General features: G+C 49.0%; 2 protein-coding genes across 5 annotated transcripts; both read left to right on the top strand.

Annotated features, from left to right (window-relative positions):
* Nucleotides 1-28: 28 nt before the first annotated feature.
* On the top strand, nt 29-8,682 carry TBCCD1 (TBCC domain containing 1). Of its 3 annotated transcripts, XR_010611614.1 has the most exons (8): nt 29-453; nt 535-684; nt 2,302-2,668; nt 3,636-3,822; nt 3,973-4,470; nt 6,661-6,824; nt 7,250-7,436; nt 8,138-8,682. XR_010611614.1 is itself a non-coding variant. In XM_065675174.1 (7 exons), exons 1-6 carry the CDS (start codon nt 115-117, stop codon nt 6,788-6,790), a joined length of 1,671 nt encoding a protein of 556 aa, XP_065531246.1. In that variant the 5' UTR covers nt 29-114; the 3' UTR covers nt 6,791-6,824; nt 8,138-8,682. The 3 variants fall into 3 exon arrangements, 1 of the variants encoding a protein (XP_065531246.1); XR_010611615.1 differs by lacking the exons at nt 7,250-7,436; nt 8,138-8,682 and adding an exon at nt 4,619-4,760 and having other exon boundaries at nt 6,661-6,743; XM_065675174.1 differs by lacking the exon at nt 7,250-7,436.
* Nucleotides 8,683-10,011: 1,329 nt separating this feature from the next.
* Nucleotides 10,012-15,400, top strand: CRYGS (crystallin gamma S). 2 transcript variants are annotated; one of them, XM_065672687.1, is made up of 3 exons: nt 10,012-10,032; nt 13,017-13,259; nt 15,128-15,400. In XM_065672687.1, the coding sequence occupies exons 1-3, from the start codon at nt 10,012-10,014 to the stop codon at nt 15,398-15,400; spliced, it is 537 nt and encodes a 178-aa protein (XP_065528759.1). The 2 variants fall into 2 exon arrangements, with proteins under 2 accessions (XP_065528759.1, XP_065528757.1); XM_065672685.1 differs by lacking the exon at nt 10,012-10,032 and having other exon boundaries at nt 12,951-13,259.
* Nucleotides 15,401-17,079: the final 1,679 nt, after the last annotated feature.

Raw genomic sequence — 17,079 nt, 5'->3', positions numbered from 1 at the left:
GCCAATTGAAACTGGTTCCTCAGGGATGGGGCGGGGCTGCGCGGCCCAAGCAGGGTGCACCGGGGGTGAGGGAAGGGCCGTCTGGTCCGCTCTGCGCGGGCAGCACCGGTCACCATGGAGGCGGCAGCGGCGGTGCGGCTGTGGGTGAAGACGGAGCCGTTCGTGGTGGGGGTCCTGCCCGCCGCGCCGCCCGCCCGCCTCGGCCCGCACTACCTCCGGAAGATGGCGGCCTACGCCCGAGCGCGGGCGGCCGAGGGCTGCTTCCCGCGGCTGTCGTGGCCCCGCTGGCGGCACATCGCCTGCGGGAAGCTGCAGCTGGACCGCGGCCTAGCCTGGCTCTACTTCGAGCTCTTCCACAGCCTCCTCCGCCCCGACCCGCCGCGCAGCCTGGAGTGGGCAGAGACCGAGGCGACCTGTGCCAGCGCCGAGGAGCTGGAATGGGAGCGGAGCAAGGCAGGTGCCCCAACCCGAGCAGGGCGGGCGTGGGGAGAGCCCAGCCTGTCCTAACGCCTCTTTTTCGCCTCTCTTGTCTAGCTGTCGGTGGACACGCTGCAGTTCCTGCTCTTCCTGTACATCCAGCAGGTGAGCAAGGTGTCTCTGCGGAGGTCTCTGATCGGGGAGGAGTGGCCAAGCCCCCGGACCAAGTCTCCCAGCCTGACTGGAAAATCAGCCAGCGAGAGCAAGGTAATTGTTCCATTGTGGCTGTAGGGCAGTCTCCTTGCGTGGCCGTGTGAGGAGCTGCACGGTCCTGCCTTGGGGTGGGTTGAAAGTGGATGGTTTATGCCTGAGAGGGTGTGACTCTGCCTGTGGTGAAGTTTGAGCTAGGGTCAAGTTGGACATGCTTCACACAATAGTAAATGGAATGGAGCTGCTGTATTCCCTGCAGCTTTACCGGCAGAATTGCTGGTAAATTGAATCTGAGCTGTGAAAGTACTCCCAGAGTCATGACAATTCTTTTAAGAAGCAACTACCCCTTTGGTGAAATGGGAAGCTTTTCTTGGGTTGGAGGTCCTGTGATCCACTGTGGAGTATTAGGATCCCGAGGTGATCCCTCCCAATGTATTTCAGACAGGAGCTGGTTGATCAGCTGTTGATCAAATGCATGGAATTGCTAATGTCTCCTTTTAAAATACTATCAAGTGTTGAAAGAATAGAATCAAGTTGGATGTGTTTGGTGTAGCTCTGATTTGAGAGTGAATTGTAGGTGGGCAGTGTCATTATAAAGTGGATTTGCAAATCACGGTGGGTTTCTGTCATGACTGTGATGCTGGGAGCTGTATGGGCTGGTGAAGTACAGCTTGGGGGCAGCTGCAGGAATTAAAAGCAGGAATTGGGTGGCTTTATACTGAAAGATTAAACAAATGAGAAAAGAAATGAGGGGACCTGACACAGGGCTGTGACTTGGGTGGCTGTGGAGCATCCAGTGTTATTTGAAAGCTGATGTTTTCCTTTAACAGTTGTTATTACATAGAACTTGGGACAGGAAGGAGGAGAGACTTGGCTGCCACCGTAACCTACTCAGAGGTTTTGGTCCCAGCAGGACTGGGGTTGGCTCCACCGGTGTTACTTTGTGTGACTGGGAAAGATTTCCCAGCTTCAGCCTTTTTCAGTGGTGTAGTGGGGCTTGTCTGGTGCCAGAGAGTCTCTGTCCCGGAGCAAGGATCGCAGCTGCTGGGTAAGATGTGATGGTGAGGACAGTGTGTGATTGCAGCATGTGTTGCTTGTTCTGCAGTTTGCAGGCAAGCAACAGTTATCTTTAGTAAGATCTGCCATAATTCTGGTCTTCTGCCTTGTTATTTTGGTTTGGAGCCCTTTAGAATTTAAACTGATGATTCTTTCAGAGGTAGTTTGGTTTATTGGTCCTCTTGCTGTGAAGAAATGACCCTCTGCTTTTTTCCCCACAACGCCTCAGAAGGTGGCAGTGAATCATAGCTGAAGGTCTGGGACAGGTGCAGTGATTTTCCAGTAGAACAGTTGCAAGACCTTGACTGTCAGTTATTGATTTATTTCCTACCTTCAATTACCAGCCATGAGATGGCTGAATTTGTGCGGGAAGGGTTGTAGGAGAGTGTTTCTGCTTTCTAGAATGAAATATTTGCTACTTGGAGTTAGAATATTATTTTTCCCTTTCTGGGGGAGGTTGCTTTCTGAGTTTGGAAGAGCAAGGCAGCAGAAACAGTGGGCAGGAGAGACCACCATGTTTGACTTCACTTTCTCTTTTAGAACAGGTGTAAGGAAGGGTATATAATGTCAGCTTTGTGAGAACTCACCTTCTCCTTTTGTCTTTTTCTGCCCACCAAGATCTGGAATGATCAGGACCACTGTGCCTTTGTGCAGAGCCACCTCTTGGAGATGCTTGAACTGCTGCTGGAGCCCGAGCAGCTCAGTGCCTCCTCTCATTCAACCCACAGTAGCCTGGTGTCCTACGAAGCTGTCTGTGCCCTCAGCTTCCTTATTGAAGGGACCGTGAACAAATCCAGGATGGTCCATCCGCTGCACAAGCTCGCCCTCTGGCAGTCCTGTCCTGGGCAGAATGGCTACTCAAAGATCTCTAGAGCCTTCTCTTTCCCCAAGCTGGAGAGCTGGCTGCGGTCTTGCCTGACAACAAACCCTTTTGGAATGACTGCCTGCCTCAAGTCTGGGAAGAAACTTGCATGGGCACAGCAAGGTACCTGCATGCCTTGTCTTTATCTTTAGAAATAGCTTTCCAGTCTCAGCTCCTCTTGCTGACCAGGGGTCTGGCAGTTTTGTGAGGGTTTGCCTCCTTTTCCTGTGGACATGGGGAAGGTGACAGCTTAGGGGCAAGTCTGGGAGATGAGAATGCTGCATGACATCTGTGTATATTTTTCTGCTCTTTGGATCACTTTTGTGAGCAAACATTAATGATGTTATTGTCAAAGGCCCCTCTGAGTGAGGTCAGGATTAGTACCCTTATTATTTAAGTACATCTGGGCACAGAGAATAGATAATGTGATGTGTTTGTGGCAGAGCTGAGAGCTGGTCTGGGTTTCCTTGGCTTGAATAGCAGCCCCTTGCCTGCAGGGACATGGCAGTGGAGGCAAGACACCTTCTACCTTAGCAAGAAAAAAATCAGGTGAATGTTTTGTTTCTCTGACTACACAGTTGTAAGAGTGACATGTGTTAGGGAGGGCAGTGAGGTTGCTCAAGGATTGTACTGTAGAGGGAGCATTTCACTGTCTTAAAACATACAGTTCCTGCTTTCAGCATAAAACTTGCCACAAGGATCTTCTTGCCAAGTAAAGTCTCGTGTTTGGGAAAAGACTTGTGGAATTGGAGATGCCCAGGTCAGGGCTGCCTGTAGCTTGTGGGAGGCATTGGCCACCCCTCGATAGTCTTGAAATGGTTTTGATTTTTCAATGTGCCCTGACTTCTGGAGCTTCAGACTGCTTTGTGCTGCTGAGCTGCCTGGTAGGCCTTGGTGGACAGTGTGACTGGTGCATGAAGTGTGGAGTCTGATGGTACTATCTTGCAAGTTTTGGGCTGATTATTTTTTTGAGGGATTGCTGGGTGATGTGGACAGTGAACCATCATGTCTGTCTCTCTGTAGGAATCTCATGTAGCCTTTCTGTGCTTTAAAAGAAAAAACAAATGCATTAGAGAACTTTATTTTGCAGTTGAAGGAACGACCAGGAGAGCAAAGATTGCCTGCAATACTTGTGTGGTGCCTGAGGTGTTTCCCATGGTGATAATGAGTCAAGTGTACAAGCAGACGCTGGCCAAAAGCTCAGACACCCTGATAGGGGCTCATGTGAGAATTCATCGCTGCAATGAGTCCTTCATTTACCTCCTCTCTCCCCTCCGGTGAGTTTTTGTTCTCCTGGGACACAGTTAGATGTCTTTTCATCAAGTTTGTTCAAGCGCTACATTCTTGTTAGATGGAATAAGCAGTGAAAAAGTCCTGGGTTTGCTCTTTCCTGCTCACTGTGTCTTCTCCCTCTTGTTCTTTTGCAGGTCTGTGACCATTGAGAAGTGCCGGAATAGCACTTTTGTCCTTGGCCCTGTGCAGGCATCTGTGCACGTCCACAGCTGTGACAACGTCAAGGTCATTGTGGTTTGCCATCGTTTGTCCCTTTCTTCCACTGCTGGCTGTACTTTTTACACTCTCACACCTACCCAGCCTCTCATCCTCTCGGGGAACCAAGCAGTCAGCTTTGCCCCTTTCCACACCCACTATCCGATGCTTGAAGACCACATGGCTCAGGTGGGCTTGGCCACTCTGCCAAACTACTGGGACAGTCCTATGCTAGTGTGCAAAGAGAGCAGTGACACGAGTGTTTTCCGCCTCCTGCCACCCTCGGACTTCTACACCTTCGTGATTCCTTTTGAGATGGAAGGAGACACCACAGAGACGCCGGGTGGGCTTCCTCATGCGTATCAGAAGGCGCTGAGTCAGCGGGAGCAGAACGTGCAGATATGGCAGAAAACTGTGAAGGAGGCAGGCCTGACCAAGTGAGTGCTGAATCCAAATGGGAGTATGTGAAATTCAATGAAAAGCATGCCCAGATACTGTTGAGGGCTGACATGAGAGAACCATCCTGGCAGTAGTAAGAGTTTACAAATGATCTCACGCTGGGTACTGTCTCTGTTCTGCTTCCAGTGTTGCATGCTGCTGTGGGTGACATCTAGGTGCATACCCTGAACAACAGCTCGACTAATTATTGGCCTGCAGCTGATTTGGTCTTAGTTCAACCATTACAAGGAGGCTGAAGCTTTAAATTACTGTCCCATCTGTTGCTGAGGTGAGCTGAGAATGTGCATGTGAACCATTACAGTAGATCACCTCATGGACAGTAGCTTTTAAAGTCCTCTATCAGATCGCATTACATCCTCTGCCCAGCTTTTGCTCTACTAGCTAGGCCTGCCCTAGCCCATCTCATGTACTTGTGCTTCTGCTTTCTCAGTACCTGTTGTGGAGTTCTGACAAAGTTCTTCTTGCTTCTTTGTCAGTATGCTTTCTTCTACAGCCAGACAGATTGGACAAGGCTGCAGAATCTCTGCTGACTTCAGTTTAGCTGCTTCTATTTTTTTTGTGAACTGCAAACCTGAAGTACCTGTCTTACTTTGCAAATACAGAATGGGGTTAGAAACCCAGATATTCAATTGTAAAGACTTGAAAAGATGAGAACAAGTTTAGCTCCCTAAGCTGGACTTAAGCTGTATAGATTTTCTTTCTGTTCTGTGCTCAGTCGATGACTTAACGGGTGTGTAACTGGGTGCTGATAAGCAGTGATTTTGGAGGGGTTTATCCTATAGGGAGCTCAGAATATGAATACCTCCCTGGATCAAACTGTCAATACTTCCCATCATACCAGCCTGGGGAGTTCTAGCCCAATTGATGGTCCATTGTTTTGGAGGAGCTCCCTCTGCTTCTCTTGATCCTCTCTGAAATCCAGGTGCCTCCGTGCTGAGTGTGGAGGAGCATGCAGTTTGAAAGAGCTCTAGATGGAGAGAGAAAGGATTCTGGGTCAGGATTTTGCTGCAGGTTCAGGGTGGCTGAGCAGTGGTGACCCAATAGTGATGACAGAAGTGACTCTGGACTTTCAGCCCTGAGTCTTCAAGGGCAGCAGAGAGGAAAGTTACAACTTCAGACTTTATGGTTAGATTTAACCTCTTCTACAGCAGTCACAGGAAGCAAGCCACTCTCTACTGGAGTGGCTTATTTCATAAAAGAGGGGAGAACTGTGGCAAGTTTAGAAGCTTCCTGAAAAGAAACGGGGCAGCTGATGGTGTATAATGTCTGTCTCCTACAGGCAGGGAAACAACTCAGGAGACAGCTAGGAAGCTTAGAGCAAGCAGGGTATCAGACTTGTAGAAAGAAAAAAGCTGCCATGCTTGAGCGGGGAGGTGAAAAAGAATGTTAGAAATAAGAAGACATCTTTCAAGAAGTTGAAGTTGTCTGAATGAGGAAAGTGGGGCAGAAAAAGAATGTAAATCCTGCCAGGCTGAAAGTAAAACCGCCGTAAGACAGGACCAATAAGACAGCTTGAGGAACAACTTGCAAAAGCATAAAATCCTGTTTATTCATTTCCTGAGCATATCGGACAGAAAGTCTTTCAGGGTCAGTAGCAGATCAAGGTATATAAAAAGCACTTGGAGAAAATAAAGCCATAAGGGAAGAAAGCAGTGACTGCCTTTGTGTTCACATTCACTGGGGAGGAATTTAGCTTAGTTGCTGTCGTAGAACCCTGCTTTCTGGGGAACATCTCAAATGGAAGTGATAGTATAAAGAAGAGCCTATAACTTGAAAAAAGGGTCTGGGCACACTGAGCCTCTCTGAAGCTGAGTGGCACAAAAATGAATAGGGCTTATGTGCTGCTTTTCACACTAGAGGATGGGATCAGCACATCAAATTAGGAATGGGTTCCTCCTCAGCAGCCCCGTGGAGCAGGGTTGCTGTGCTAGTGGAATGGGGAGATTTGCATGGTTTCTACCACCACCAAGTTCTGCCTTTGGGGTTCATTGCAGTTGTACTCACTTGGTAAAAACCTTTTCTTCCTGATACAGACAGTTCACGAACTAAGCCCAGCTCTTAGCTGATACATAGGGAAGCTTGTTTTGGTAGTGAAGGTGCAGTTAGAATTATAATACTATAAATAAATGACAGCTTTACATACTTCCCTGCTGATCTTTTGGTTTCAGGGATCAGAGGAAACAGTTCCAGATACTGGTAGAAACCAAGTTCTATGAATGGCTGGTTCAGACAGGAAACCGTCAGCAGCTGGATAGTCTTGTCCCTCCTGCAGTAGGCTCCAAGCAGGCAGCAGGATAGCAGCGCATTCCTGTGCAGCAAAAGGAATGGAAGGGTGAGTAGAAGCCTGTTTCTCTTGATTCTTCTGAAGAATTGTCCCATGGTTGTGTGTGCAGGTTAGGCAGAGGTAGAAGAAAGAAGAGGCTGTTCAATAGACTATTCTCCCAATACTTTTGCATTTGATTTTAGTTCTTATTTTGCAGTCAAAACCTCTTTTCAGTTTGAATCTGTTCACTGTGTACTCAGCACATCCATTGTTCTGTGCAGGTGTTCTGTTTGCTTTGTTGGAGAAAAACAAAGATGCTGTGTGCATATTGTACATAATCTGATGTAAAAAAAAAAAAAACCTGATTTGAATAGCTGCTCTTTCAAAGAGTCTCTGCATTAGTATCTGTACTTACCTGTCTCACCTTTTGCTTAAGAGAGCCGAGTGAGACTCAGATAATTCTTACATTGTAGTGTCTTTTTCTTCCCAAGCAGAAGTGGTTTGGGAGCCAGAGACAAGCCTTTATCATGCTTTTCCACAAGTTTTTGGTGGCTCAGATGGGACACCATTTGGACTGGACCTTGCTTGGGAAATCATCGCAGCCAGAGGGATTCGCCAGATGAACTCCAACACACACCGGTGTGATTATGCGGGGACTTCCCTGGCGAACCGCTGGTTGTGGTGAGTTCTTGAGCAATGTCCTATACAAGATATTGTTACTATTATTTCTGTTTTGATTTCACCCCCTGAGCAACTTGTAGCAGAAAAGATATGGATCAGAGGAGTAAAAGGTACCTGAAGGTATTCCCGTGCATGATTATGGTGATGACTGGAGCATGTGGAGTTTGGATTATTGTTATATTCCTAAGAATTGGTTTGGGATGCATATTGGCCCATCAGGGCAAATATAGGGGAGATCTTTTAACTTGGAAAAAGTTCTCTCTCACTTTTTATCCGGCACCATGCTCAGTCTTTCCTGTGCTGAGGGGCCACCACTGGTTACAAGACACTATTAGCTTAACTGAACATAGTGCCTGTTTAGGATGAGAAGTGAGAGGGACTTTTAACCAATAAGTAAAGGGTGGAATATTAATTAATTGTGTAACTCTCAAACAAAGGACACTGATTACATTGTCAAATACATAAATAACAGAAAGTTATGATCCTGGGGGTGCTTGATTTGTGGAGACTTCTGAGCACTGTGCGCAGAGTAAACAGTGTCTCCTTTCTGAACTAGACCGTGTCTTTGTTTAGAAAGTCACAAATTGGCAACAAAACCATCAGAAACTTGGATTTTGTTTTTTTCCCCTTTTCTTTATTCTCTAAGTTGCTTTTTCATTGTTGGTGCTGTAGTAAAATTTTCTCCTCTTACTTTGTTACAGAGCTCTGGAAAAACAGTTCTCATTAAGACTTTGTGGCTGTCTTGCCTGAACACACTCAACGTGGATCTGACACCCACCCTTGGTGTGGACTGGACTGTCTCTGTCTGGTTTAGGATTTCTGATTGCTGCCACTTTCCCAGGAATGTGCTGCAGCTATTCTGTTGGCAACTGAGATAGTATGTTGCTAGAGAATGAAGAAGTATGCCTCCTTGAGTGAGGAGACTGTCATTGTGGCTAGCGTCCATGGTGTGCAAGTATCCAGCAAAACAGCCCTCCCTGGTGCAAAGCTGGATGCAGGGCCCTTGGCATCACCTGCATCTTTTTATGGTACAAGCAAGCTGCACTGTTTTTGTGAATGTGAAAAAGAAATGTTTGATTTTGTTGTGAATGAAATTCAGCTGATTTTTTTAATTAAATTGATTTAAATTTAGATTGATTTTTTAAAATGCAAAGATGGCACTTAAGCAGTGTGATTTTATGGAATTCAATTCCTTGTATGTTTGCATGTTTTTGACAAATGTCAATAAAACAGAGTTCTTAGATAAGCTTGATATATGTCCTACTTTTACCTGTACAGTGAGTGTCAGAGGGACACAGCATCTTTACTGCTTTGTGAAATGTGAACCCTTCAGTAGGGAGAAAAGTGCCAATTTATTAACAGCCATGGAACTGAATGTTTTGAAGGCTGCCCTAGCACAGCATTTTGACACAAACACTGTTTCCTGCCTTTGGTATTTCTCCTAAAGAGTATCAGCTTGAATGAGTACTGTTCTCAGGGGCTGGTGGAACCAGCCCTGGGAAGATGGTGCTTGTAGCTGAGCACCTAAATAAGGAAGGCAAAATAGGCAGAGGCTTTGGATGACCAAAGGCAGCTGCTGAGTTGTCATTCGATAGGACCTGGATGGTGGTTGAACACTGATCTTCATAAGGCAGATTTTATTTTCTTTTTAATTGATAATGTGAAGTGCTCTCACAGCGTTTGAGCAGTAAGAGCTGTAAGCAACAGCACTGGGTGATTCAAGACACCTAAAGAGGGAGAGGGTGAAATACTGCTGAGCGCATCTGTTTCAGGCTGTCTGTTGGGCTGCTGCAGCGATGTACATGGGGTGGCATGCAGAGCTGCTGCTGCCAGACTGCTTGTCCTGACAGATTTGAAATGGGGTCTGTGTGCTGCAGGCGCTGCTGTGCCGAATTCATTTCCCTTTGTTTCACTAAGCCTTTAGGCTGGTGCAGTGAATAGCTGCAGAGGTGTTTTTTCATATCGTGCCGGAGGGTGTATGTAAGCCAGCAATCTGCCCCCTCTGCTCAGTGGGCTGAAAGGGAAACTCTTCTGCTCAAGCCTCAGATAGTGGTGTAGGAGCTCCGAGTTGAATATGTGACATTAGCAGATATGGTCAGAAATTTGGACATTGTTCCTTACTATTTGACCCTTTGGTGGGGTGTGGCTAGATGTTCTCTGGTGAATATTGGGTTTCCTCCTCACAAGCAGAGGTGGGCCTTTTGGAGCTGACAGAATGCCTTCATGTTTAACATGCTTAAAAGGGAGAAAGCAGCCAAATTGCACCCCATCCTCCAGGACTTGGCAGGGGGCTGCATGTTTTTGAGTGCATTTGGCAGAGTTTTGGTGTTCTGATTCAGCAAATGGTAACAAAGGGAGGATGGCAAAGCCTTCCTTTATTCCATAATCCTGCTTGCTTTTCTGGAAATCGTCTATAGCCTCAGAATTACTGACTCAATTTTTGGATCCTATTCTCATGACAAAGCAGCTGTCTCGTTTAAAACAAACCCGTTATAAAAAGGGTGCCTCGGATCCTGGCTGTTTGTAACAGCTTCTGACATTCCTCTAGCACTAGGGAGCTTGCCTGGAGCGGAAAATGTCCGGAGCTGAAACCAAGGTAAGTTTATTTGCAGCCTATTTGTTATCGTGGCTAAGAGCCCTTGCTAGTCTTTTCCCAGATCTTGGCTGTCTCCTCTAGGTGTGGCTCTGTGAGAGGAAGGAGTTGAATACGGTGACTGGTGAGAGCATACTTAAAGATGCACCAGAGCCTAATGCCTTGCACATTAGTGGTGGAGGCTGCTGTGCCAGCAGCAAACCTGACAAGCTGAGTTTGCAGAGCAGAGTCTTGTGGAAGGCTTCTTGGGATGACCTGAGTCTGTGTCGGGTACCCTCCACATTCCCCTTCCATGGTGGAGCAAAAGGTGTGCTGTGACAGAAAGATGCTTGTATGATGACCGCAGCACTGAAACCCGTACCATTCCCAGAGAGATGCAACTGGCCTTGTTTTGGTAGAGTCAGAGGTGAATTTAAACTGGAGAAGGCGATGCATCAGAAAGTTCAGCTTCAGCTGGAAGGGTGAGCATCAGGTGGGGATCCAGCTCTATTGCTGTGTTCTTCAGCCTTGAAGTTAGCAGAGCTAAGCTGTTTGGTCACACATACCTTGTTGCGAGGTTGGGGCTAGGCAGGAATAAACAGCTGGGAAAGGAGGGCAAGAGCTTTAGCTAGTGGCCAGTTCCTCCTGTCAAATATTAAACATCAGTTAAGAGGCTGTGGTCAGATGTACGTCTTTCCATTGTATGAGTTGCTGTCGCGTGACATTCCTTTGGTTAATTCCTCCACAGTGCGGAGACTGTAAGACCCGAGGTAGCAGAAGGCTCAGAAGCAGAGTGGTGTGTAGGCATTGTCTGATGTCTGCGCAAGATCTGGGATCAGTCTGCATCCCTGCTCCTTTCATCTATGATCTTGGCTCAAAGTGATTTGGCCATTTATGAGCAGTCTTTAAAAACTGAGGATGGGTGTGCTGCTTGCTTCTAACCTGCTGGTTGTCAGATTGCAGTGGTATAGTCTTTATGTATCTGTGCATAAAGAAGGTGCTGGGGAACTGCAACTGGTTCCTGCTGGAGTCTCCTGTCTGCTTGAAGAGACCCAAACACATTCTGCCTCTACCCCTGCTAAAAGCCATGTCCCTGTTGAGTGTGCTACAGGGAATTAATTATGTGGTGCAACAAAATGTCCAAGGAGACTTAAGTCAGTGTAAAAGTGTGAATCTCCTCTTTTCTCTATGCCATGCTCTTATCTAGCACGTCCCAGGAAGAAGAGAGCAAATGAGATAATTAAACACATTCTCACAACCTGAGCAAGCAGTCCGCCCTAGAAAGGGAGTTGCTGCCTCCATGCTGCTTACTTAGAAGGCACCGGTAGTTACTGTTTATGAGTTTTCTTCTAACAGAGCTGCTGTTGGGAAGGAATATGGTAACTGCTATGAGGTGGCCAAAGGAGTAACAGTTTTACAGTCCTGTAAGGAAGATATGTTATGGCAAATCTGTTATCTGCCAGGTAAGCCCCCAAAAAGCGAGTTTGGGCAGTGGGTGGTTAACAGGTTAGCACTGTAAGCAGAGAAACTTGATGGCTTTCCTGAAGGAAGGTGATTTGTGTTGGAGGAAGATGCGACTGAAATGAACTGACGAATCTGGAATTGAAATCTGTAATTCACCTGTCATTATGCTGCGGGTGAGAAATGTCAGTCAGGCCTGCTTGAGCCTGGATCGTTGGGGGAAAGCTGAGGAGTGCTGAGTGTGAGGGTCTGAATGAACTGAGGTATGTGTGCAAAGGGCTGTGGTGGAGAATGGGTGGGCAGGAGCCCCCTCCTTAAGTCTTCCTATAAATGGTCTAGGAATAAAACAAACAACACTTGTTTGGTCACTGTGCTGTGGGAATGGTCATACCTTTAATGTTCTCTTGGATTTTTTTCACTTTGTGGCTTTAGAAGTGCAGCGAAACAATGAAGTTCAGTCCTGTGTTAGGTTGGGTGGGGAAGAAACATCAAATGAGCTTTTCTGTTACAAAACTAAAGGCCAACTTAACCAACTTCATGCACAGTTGCTGTGACAGGAGCTGGTTCTGCTGGATGTCAGCTACAAAATCAAGGCAGCTTATGCAGAACCAGGACCAGAGGTGATTGAGACCCATTCCTTTCCCTCTGCCAGTTACTGGAGGAGGCATCCCTCTGCCCAGGCAGAGTGCTGCCTGCATGGAGACCAGACCTGTGGTCTTACAGATGTTGGGCAGAGCTCATCATCGACCCTGCTGGACCCTCACTGCATGGACAGCGGTGGGACTACAGAGCTTGTGGGGAAGATGCTGTAGCTTCTTTGACCACTGGCTTCAAGAAGAGGATTACTGGCGATGAATGGCTGCCAAGCCTCCATAAGCAGTGCTTTCAGTGCTGCCTCTGGGCTCATGCTGGCAGATTTTTCAGGGGATACCTCTAGGGACAAAGATCCAGAAGCAGGATCTGTAAAGCAACAGCAAGGCTGTGGCTGGCAAGGGCCGAGCAGCATAGTTAGCATGGGCACAGAGGGGTTGGACATTTTAGTGCACACCTTTTACAACTTTTATTCATTTTGTGGAAAGACGATAGTGATCTCTCAACTCTCCATTGCACTGAAGATGGGAAGAGCTTACTCGGGAGGGGGAGACATGGGGACAGGTTACACAGTCCATCGGCTAACTTGGCTCCCTTGGCCATAATTTAGTAACTACTGATCTAGACAAGCTGGGATGGAAATGTGTTAATATTGTTTTGCTGCTGTTTGCAGCTTCACCAAGGAAGTTTTGGGTTGGACTGGGACAGAATTAGATGCTGGGAAGGGTAAGACATTGGGGGCAGGCTGGAGGCATTGGGACCAGACTGGTGAATCAGCTGCCAGGGTTAGTTGGGATGGAGTTCATCCTGCTCAATGCTTGTGCTCCATGACCTTTTAAGATCTTGAGGGCTTTGTTTTCAGACATTTCATGTCGTGATGTGGCTAGAATATGGCTGCAAGCATGTGCTGGGGGACAAGGAACCTCCCTGCCTTCCTTCCTCTGCTTGTGTTTCAGGTCACCTTCTATGAAGACAAGAATTTCCTAGGCCGTAGCTATGAGTGTGATGGCGACTGCCCTGATTTTCACACCTACCTGAGCCGCTGCAACTCCATCCGTGTGGATGGAGGTGCCTGGGTGGCCTATGAGAGGCCCAACTTTTCTGGGAACATGTATGTTCTGACACAAGGGGAGTATCCTCATTACCAGCACTGGATGGGCCTGAATGACCGCCTTGGCTCCTGCAAAGCCATTCAGATAGTAAGTGTGACTTCTTCTCAAGGGACATCTTAATTTGCACACCTATAATTAAAAGGTTTCAGGGTGTTTGTGGGTGCTCCCTTGGGGAGGATGGCTACAGGGGCTTTGTTCCTGCAGTCCTTCTCTGGGAATAGCAAGGTGTTTGGTGAAGAGCTCTTGGCTACAGTGGGAAAAACCAGATGCCTTTGAGTGCTTCGTAGGTGAGTTTCCATAGGAACAGCGGCATAGTTTTATCTGTGTGTTGTTAGGGACTTCAGTGTCCAGGCAGGTCACTCCAAGGTTTGCCTCTTGCTTTCTCCCCAAAGAAAGATGGTGAATGCAAGGCTTGTAACAGTGGGATAAAGATTTTGCAGGAGCACTTGGAACGAGGGGCAGTTTATTTGCCTCTGCAGCAAGCCAGGGCTCCTTCTAATACACGGAACCAACTCTCAGTACCAGGAAGCCCCTCTGGGCATGGGGACACTGGGCCCAGCAGCAGACCAGGAGTGATCAGGATTGGGAGTGCCTGAAGTGCTCCGTAGGCATGCTTGGAGTAGCACTGTGTCACCTGGTATTAGGACAGCACAGGGCAATGCATATCTCCCTGCTGCGGTAACTGTGCTCATCCCCTCCTAACTGGAGATGGGAAGATGCTTCTGCAGCCTCTGGCAGCACCTGTCCTTCCACCAGCAGGAGATGGGATAAATGTGGGTTTATCCATCCCACAGTGTTTACACTCTGTGGAAGCACTGGCGGGGAGAAAGGAACAGAGGGAATGATCCCTTTGGGAAGCCTATAGAGAGAAGCACACTTTACAACTGGCAGGGATGGGAGCGTAGATGGAGCTTGAATTGCGGTTGAGACTGTTGAGTGCTCCTGCTGTGTTTTTGCCAGCAGCGGGGGAAACATTGGTGATCTGTGCATTGGTGTCTTGAGTAGCAAGTCAGCATGGAGCAGGTCTCACAGCTGAGAAGGGGTTTTGCTTTTATAGCTGAAGTCTTTTCTGGGTTTGAGCTAGGTCTAAATCCCTTTGCACAGGGCAAGAAGAGTTTCCAGTCAGTTCAGAACACAGGTCTGGCAATAAAAGGTGGAACCAAAACACTCATCAGGATGAAATGCGGGGGCCTTATCCTGCATGTCCACCTGGTGCTAGGCTTCCCCTCCTGAACCTGGGGACGGTGCATGGGGACCTGCTGCTTGCAGGCGTTGAGTCAGAGCCATCCCAGTGGCAGTGAGGAGACCCTGCAGAGCTCGGCTGGGGCTGGCAATGAGAGCAGGCTTGGGTGGATGGGGGGAAGTGGGGGATAGGCGGTGTCCAGGCAGCTGAAGATTAAACCTGCAGTGCCTTCAGGCAACGCAGTGCTTCAAATCACAGTGGAAAATGCTCACGCTGTGCTCGCCTGTAATACAACGCAGCCGGGGTCACCAGCTCATTACACTCCTCCTTGCCTGGAGGAGCAGGGAGTGTAGGGGGTCCGGCTCTCCTGATGCTCGCATGGAGTGGCTGAAGGGTCAGACCAGCAGCAGGATAGGCAGGCTGTCTGGGATAGAGAGCCTAGCGCTTGCTGACTTGGCCTTATCCCTCCCTGCAGCCTTCCTCCCTGCCAAAGTGGGGCTGTGGTGGGGGTTTGAGCTGAAACTGCTCTGCTCAGTGCTTTTGTGTCTTTGCGTGTGATGCCCACGCAAGAGTTATCCTGACTGCCCTACCCCTGTGCTTCTGGGGGGCTGTTCAGCCCTGTGCTGGTGTGCTGGGGGGTGGTTTGTACCTGGTCTGAGTCTAACCATGCCTCAGCTCTGCTCTCATCTGCTGGAGCCATGTTCTGTCGTCTGTCAGAGATGTATGGGTGCTCCTCTCCAGCTCTGTGCCATTTTCTCTCCTTTTTCTCTAGCCAAGTGGAGGCCGGGGCCACATCCAGGTATTTGAGAAGGGAGATTTTGGTGGGCAGATGTTTGAAACCACCGAAGACTGCCCTTCAGTCATGGACGAGTGGCACATGCGCGAGGTCCACGCCTGCAGAGTGCTGGAGGGTGTCTGGGTTTTCTATGAGCATCCCAACTACCGGGGCAGACAGTACCTGCTGACCAAGGGAGAGTACCGCAAGCCTGTGGAGTGGGGAGCGGCCGGCCCCGCTGTCCAGTCCTTCCGCAGCATCACCCAGTGAGGAGCCCATTGACTCAATAAACCAACTAAGTTGCTCAGCTCAGCCTGGCCTGGTCTGTGTGTGAGTTATCTTGCCTCAGAGGAGGTGGCACGGGGCTGAGCCTTCTCTAAGCAAAGCACAACTGTCTGTGCTGTCATCTCTGTCCTCCAGTCTGGCCCCATCCCCTCCATCCCACTGCTCCTCCCTAAGGAAAAACCACCCCAAAGCTGGAGCTTGGGCTCCAGCATTTGGCCAGTCCAGTGAAGCAGTTGGACCACTCCACGTTTTGGTGCTGGCTGTGGCAGGTTCAGCCTGTCATGTTCCTGTGGAATCCCTACTTGCTGCTCTGCTGCTCTGTGGTGGCTTGGGAGAAGGGGCTGCTGATGGCTGGGGAGAAGGGATGAGGTTTGCATCCATGCCACATGCAATGAGACCTCCCCAGGGAAGCCGAGCAGGCAGCAGATTTGCTGTTGCTGGAGAAGCATGCTCCTCTTATAATGCATGGGGCAATGGGACTGTGGGGAAAGTGGAGGTGTGAGAGACAGGGATCCCACTCTGGGATGGCTGCAGTCTTGATGGGGGATGCTGGGCCAGATGCAGCATTCAGATGCTCAGAAAGCAGGCCAGAGTGTCAGGTACTGGATGCCCCTCATAGGTATGAGACCAGGGATTCAGCTGCTTAAAAGGGGGTGAAGCACTGCATCAAGATAGGCAGCTGGAAGAGGAAGAAGAGGCTGTGAGGGGACAGATAAAGTCCCCTCAGATAAAGACAGATAAAGATAAAGGGACATCTAAAAGCTGCCCTGGGATGGGAAGTTGCTGCTGAATCAGCTGGAAGGGTGGGAATTGGTCACTGGGCACTTGAGACATGCAGAGAGCTCACAATCAGCCCAGTTTGCTGCCAGCTGGAGCACCAATTTGACCAGTGCTGTTAGATGTCAGGCTGGGTTCATGCTGTGGGCAGGAATAACTGATATCCGCTGTGTAGGGCACTCTCCTCCCGGGTACCCCGGGGACCTGCAGCCTGTTTGCATATCAAACCAAGGGACCCGGGGATAATGACGCTGGACATAGAAGTAGAGCCCTTCTAGCCATGCTCCGCGGTCTCCTTGCGGTTGATGTATGAGGTTATTATGGAGCACGGAAGCAGGTTAAGTGATGCTTGTCAAGCTGTGGTGCTGTGACCCCCCGAGAACACAGCTGCAGGTGGGGAGCGGGAAGAGGCTGCCGTGAGGGGCTTCCCCCGGCACAAATGTGGGCTGCAGAAAGTTGCCTTCCTCCTCCTGCTGTGACCCTGCAGTGCACCCTCCAGCTTTAGCCCCCTGCCCTGATTCAGCCCTTTGCTACAAGGGGTGATACATCCTCACGACCAGCTTCTGTCCCACCTTGCCTTTCTCCTCTAACACCTCTCCGTCATGGGTCAGCAGGATGCAGGCGATTTGTCATTACGGTTGTGTCTTGGTGCATTATTTCTCCAGGACCAAGCAGCCCTGCCAGCATCAGCTCCAGCTTCCCTTTTCACCCTGGCTCCTGGCACAGCTCTCCAAGAGCTGCTGGCTCCTGCCCATGCAAAGCACCAGCTTGAGCATGGCCTTGGACACCAATTTCTAGGGGGGAGCCTGTTGTCACCCCTGTTTGGGAAGGAAAATCTTCTGCAGGCAGGCATGCTCTGGCCAGTGCATTTCCAACCTGATTTGGGG

This window comes from Lathamus discolor, chromosome 3 (genome assembly GCF_037157495.1).
Source record: "Lathamus discolor isolate bLatDis1 chromosome 3, bLatDis1.hap1, whole genome shotgun sequence".
NCBI classification, from domain to species: domain Eukaryota; kingdom Metazoa; phylum Chordata; class Aves; order Psittaciformes; family Psittacidae; genus Lathamus; species Lathamus discolor.
The sequence above is the reverse complement of the archived record's forward strand: the minus strand, read 5'-3'. Positions and strand labels throughout refer to the sequence as shown.

Bases quoted from the DNA above. Each gene is read 5' to 3' on its own strand.
- TBCCD1 (XM_065675174.1), top strand. From the start codon at position 115: ATGGAGGCGGCAGCGGCGGTGCGGCTGTGGGTGAAGACGGAGCCGTTC. The intron at 454-534 runs GCAGGTGCCCCA...TCTCTTGTCTAG, and splicing joins TGGAATGGGAGCGGAGCAAG to CTGTCGGTGGACACGCTGCA. The intron at 4,471-6,660 runs GTGAGTGCTGAA...TTTTGGTTTCAG, and splicing joins AAGGAGGCAGGCCTGACCAA to GGATCAGAGGAAACAGTTCC.
- CRYGS (XM_065672685.1), top strand. From the start codon at position 12,951: ATGGCTGCAAGCATGTGCTGGGGGACAAGGAACCTCCCTGCCTTCCTT. The intron at 13,260-15,127 runs GTAAGTGTGACT...CTTTTTCTCTAG, and splicing joins CCTGCAAAGCCATTCAGATA to CCAAGTGGAGGCCGGGGCCA.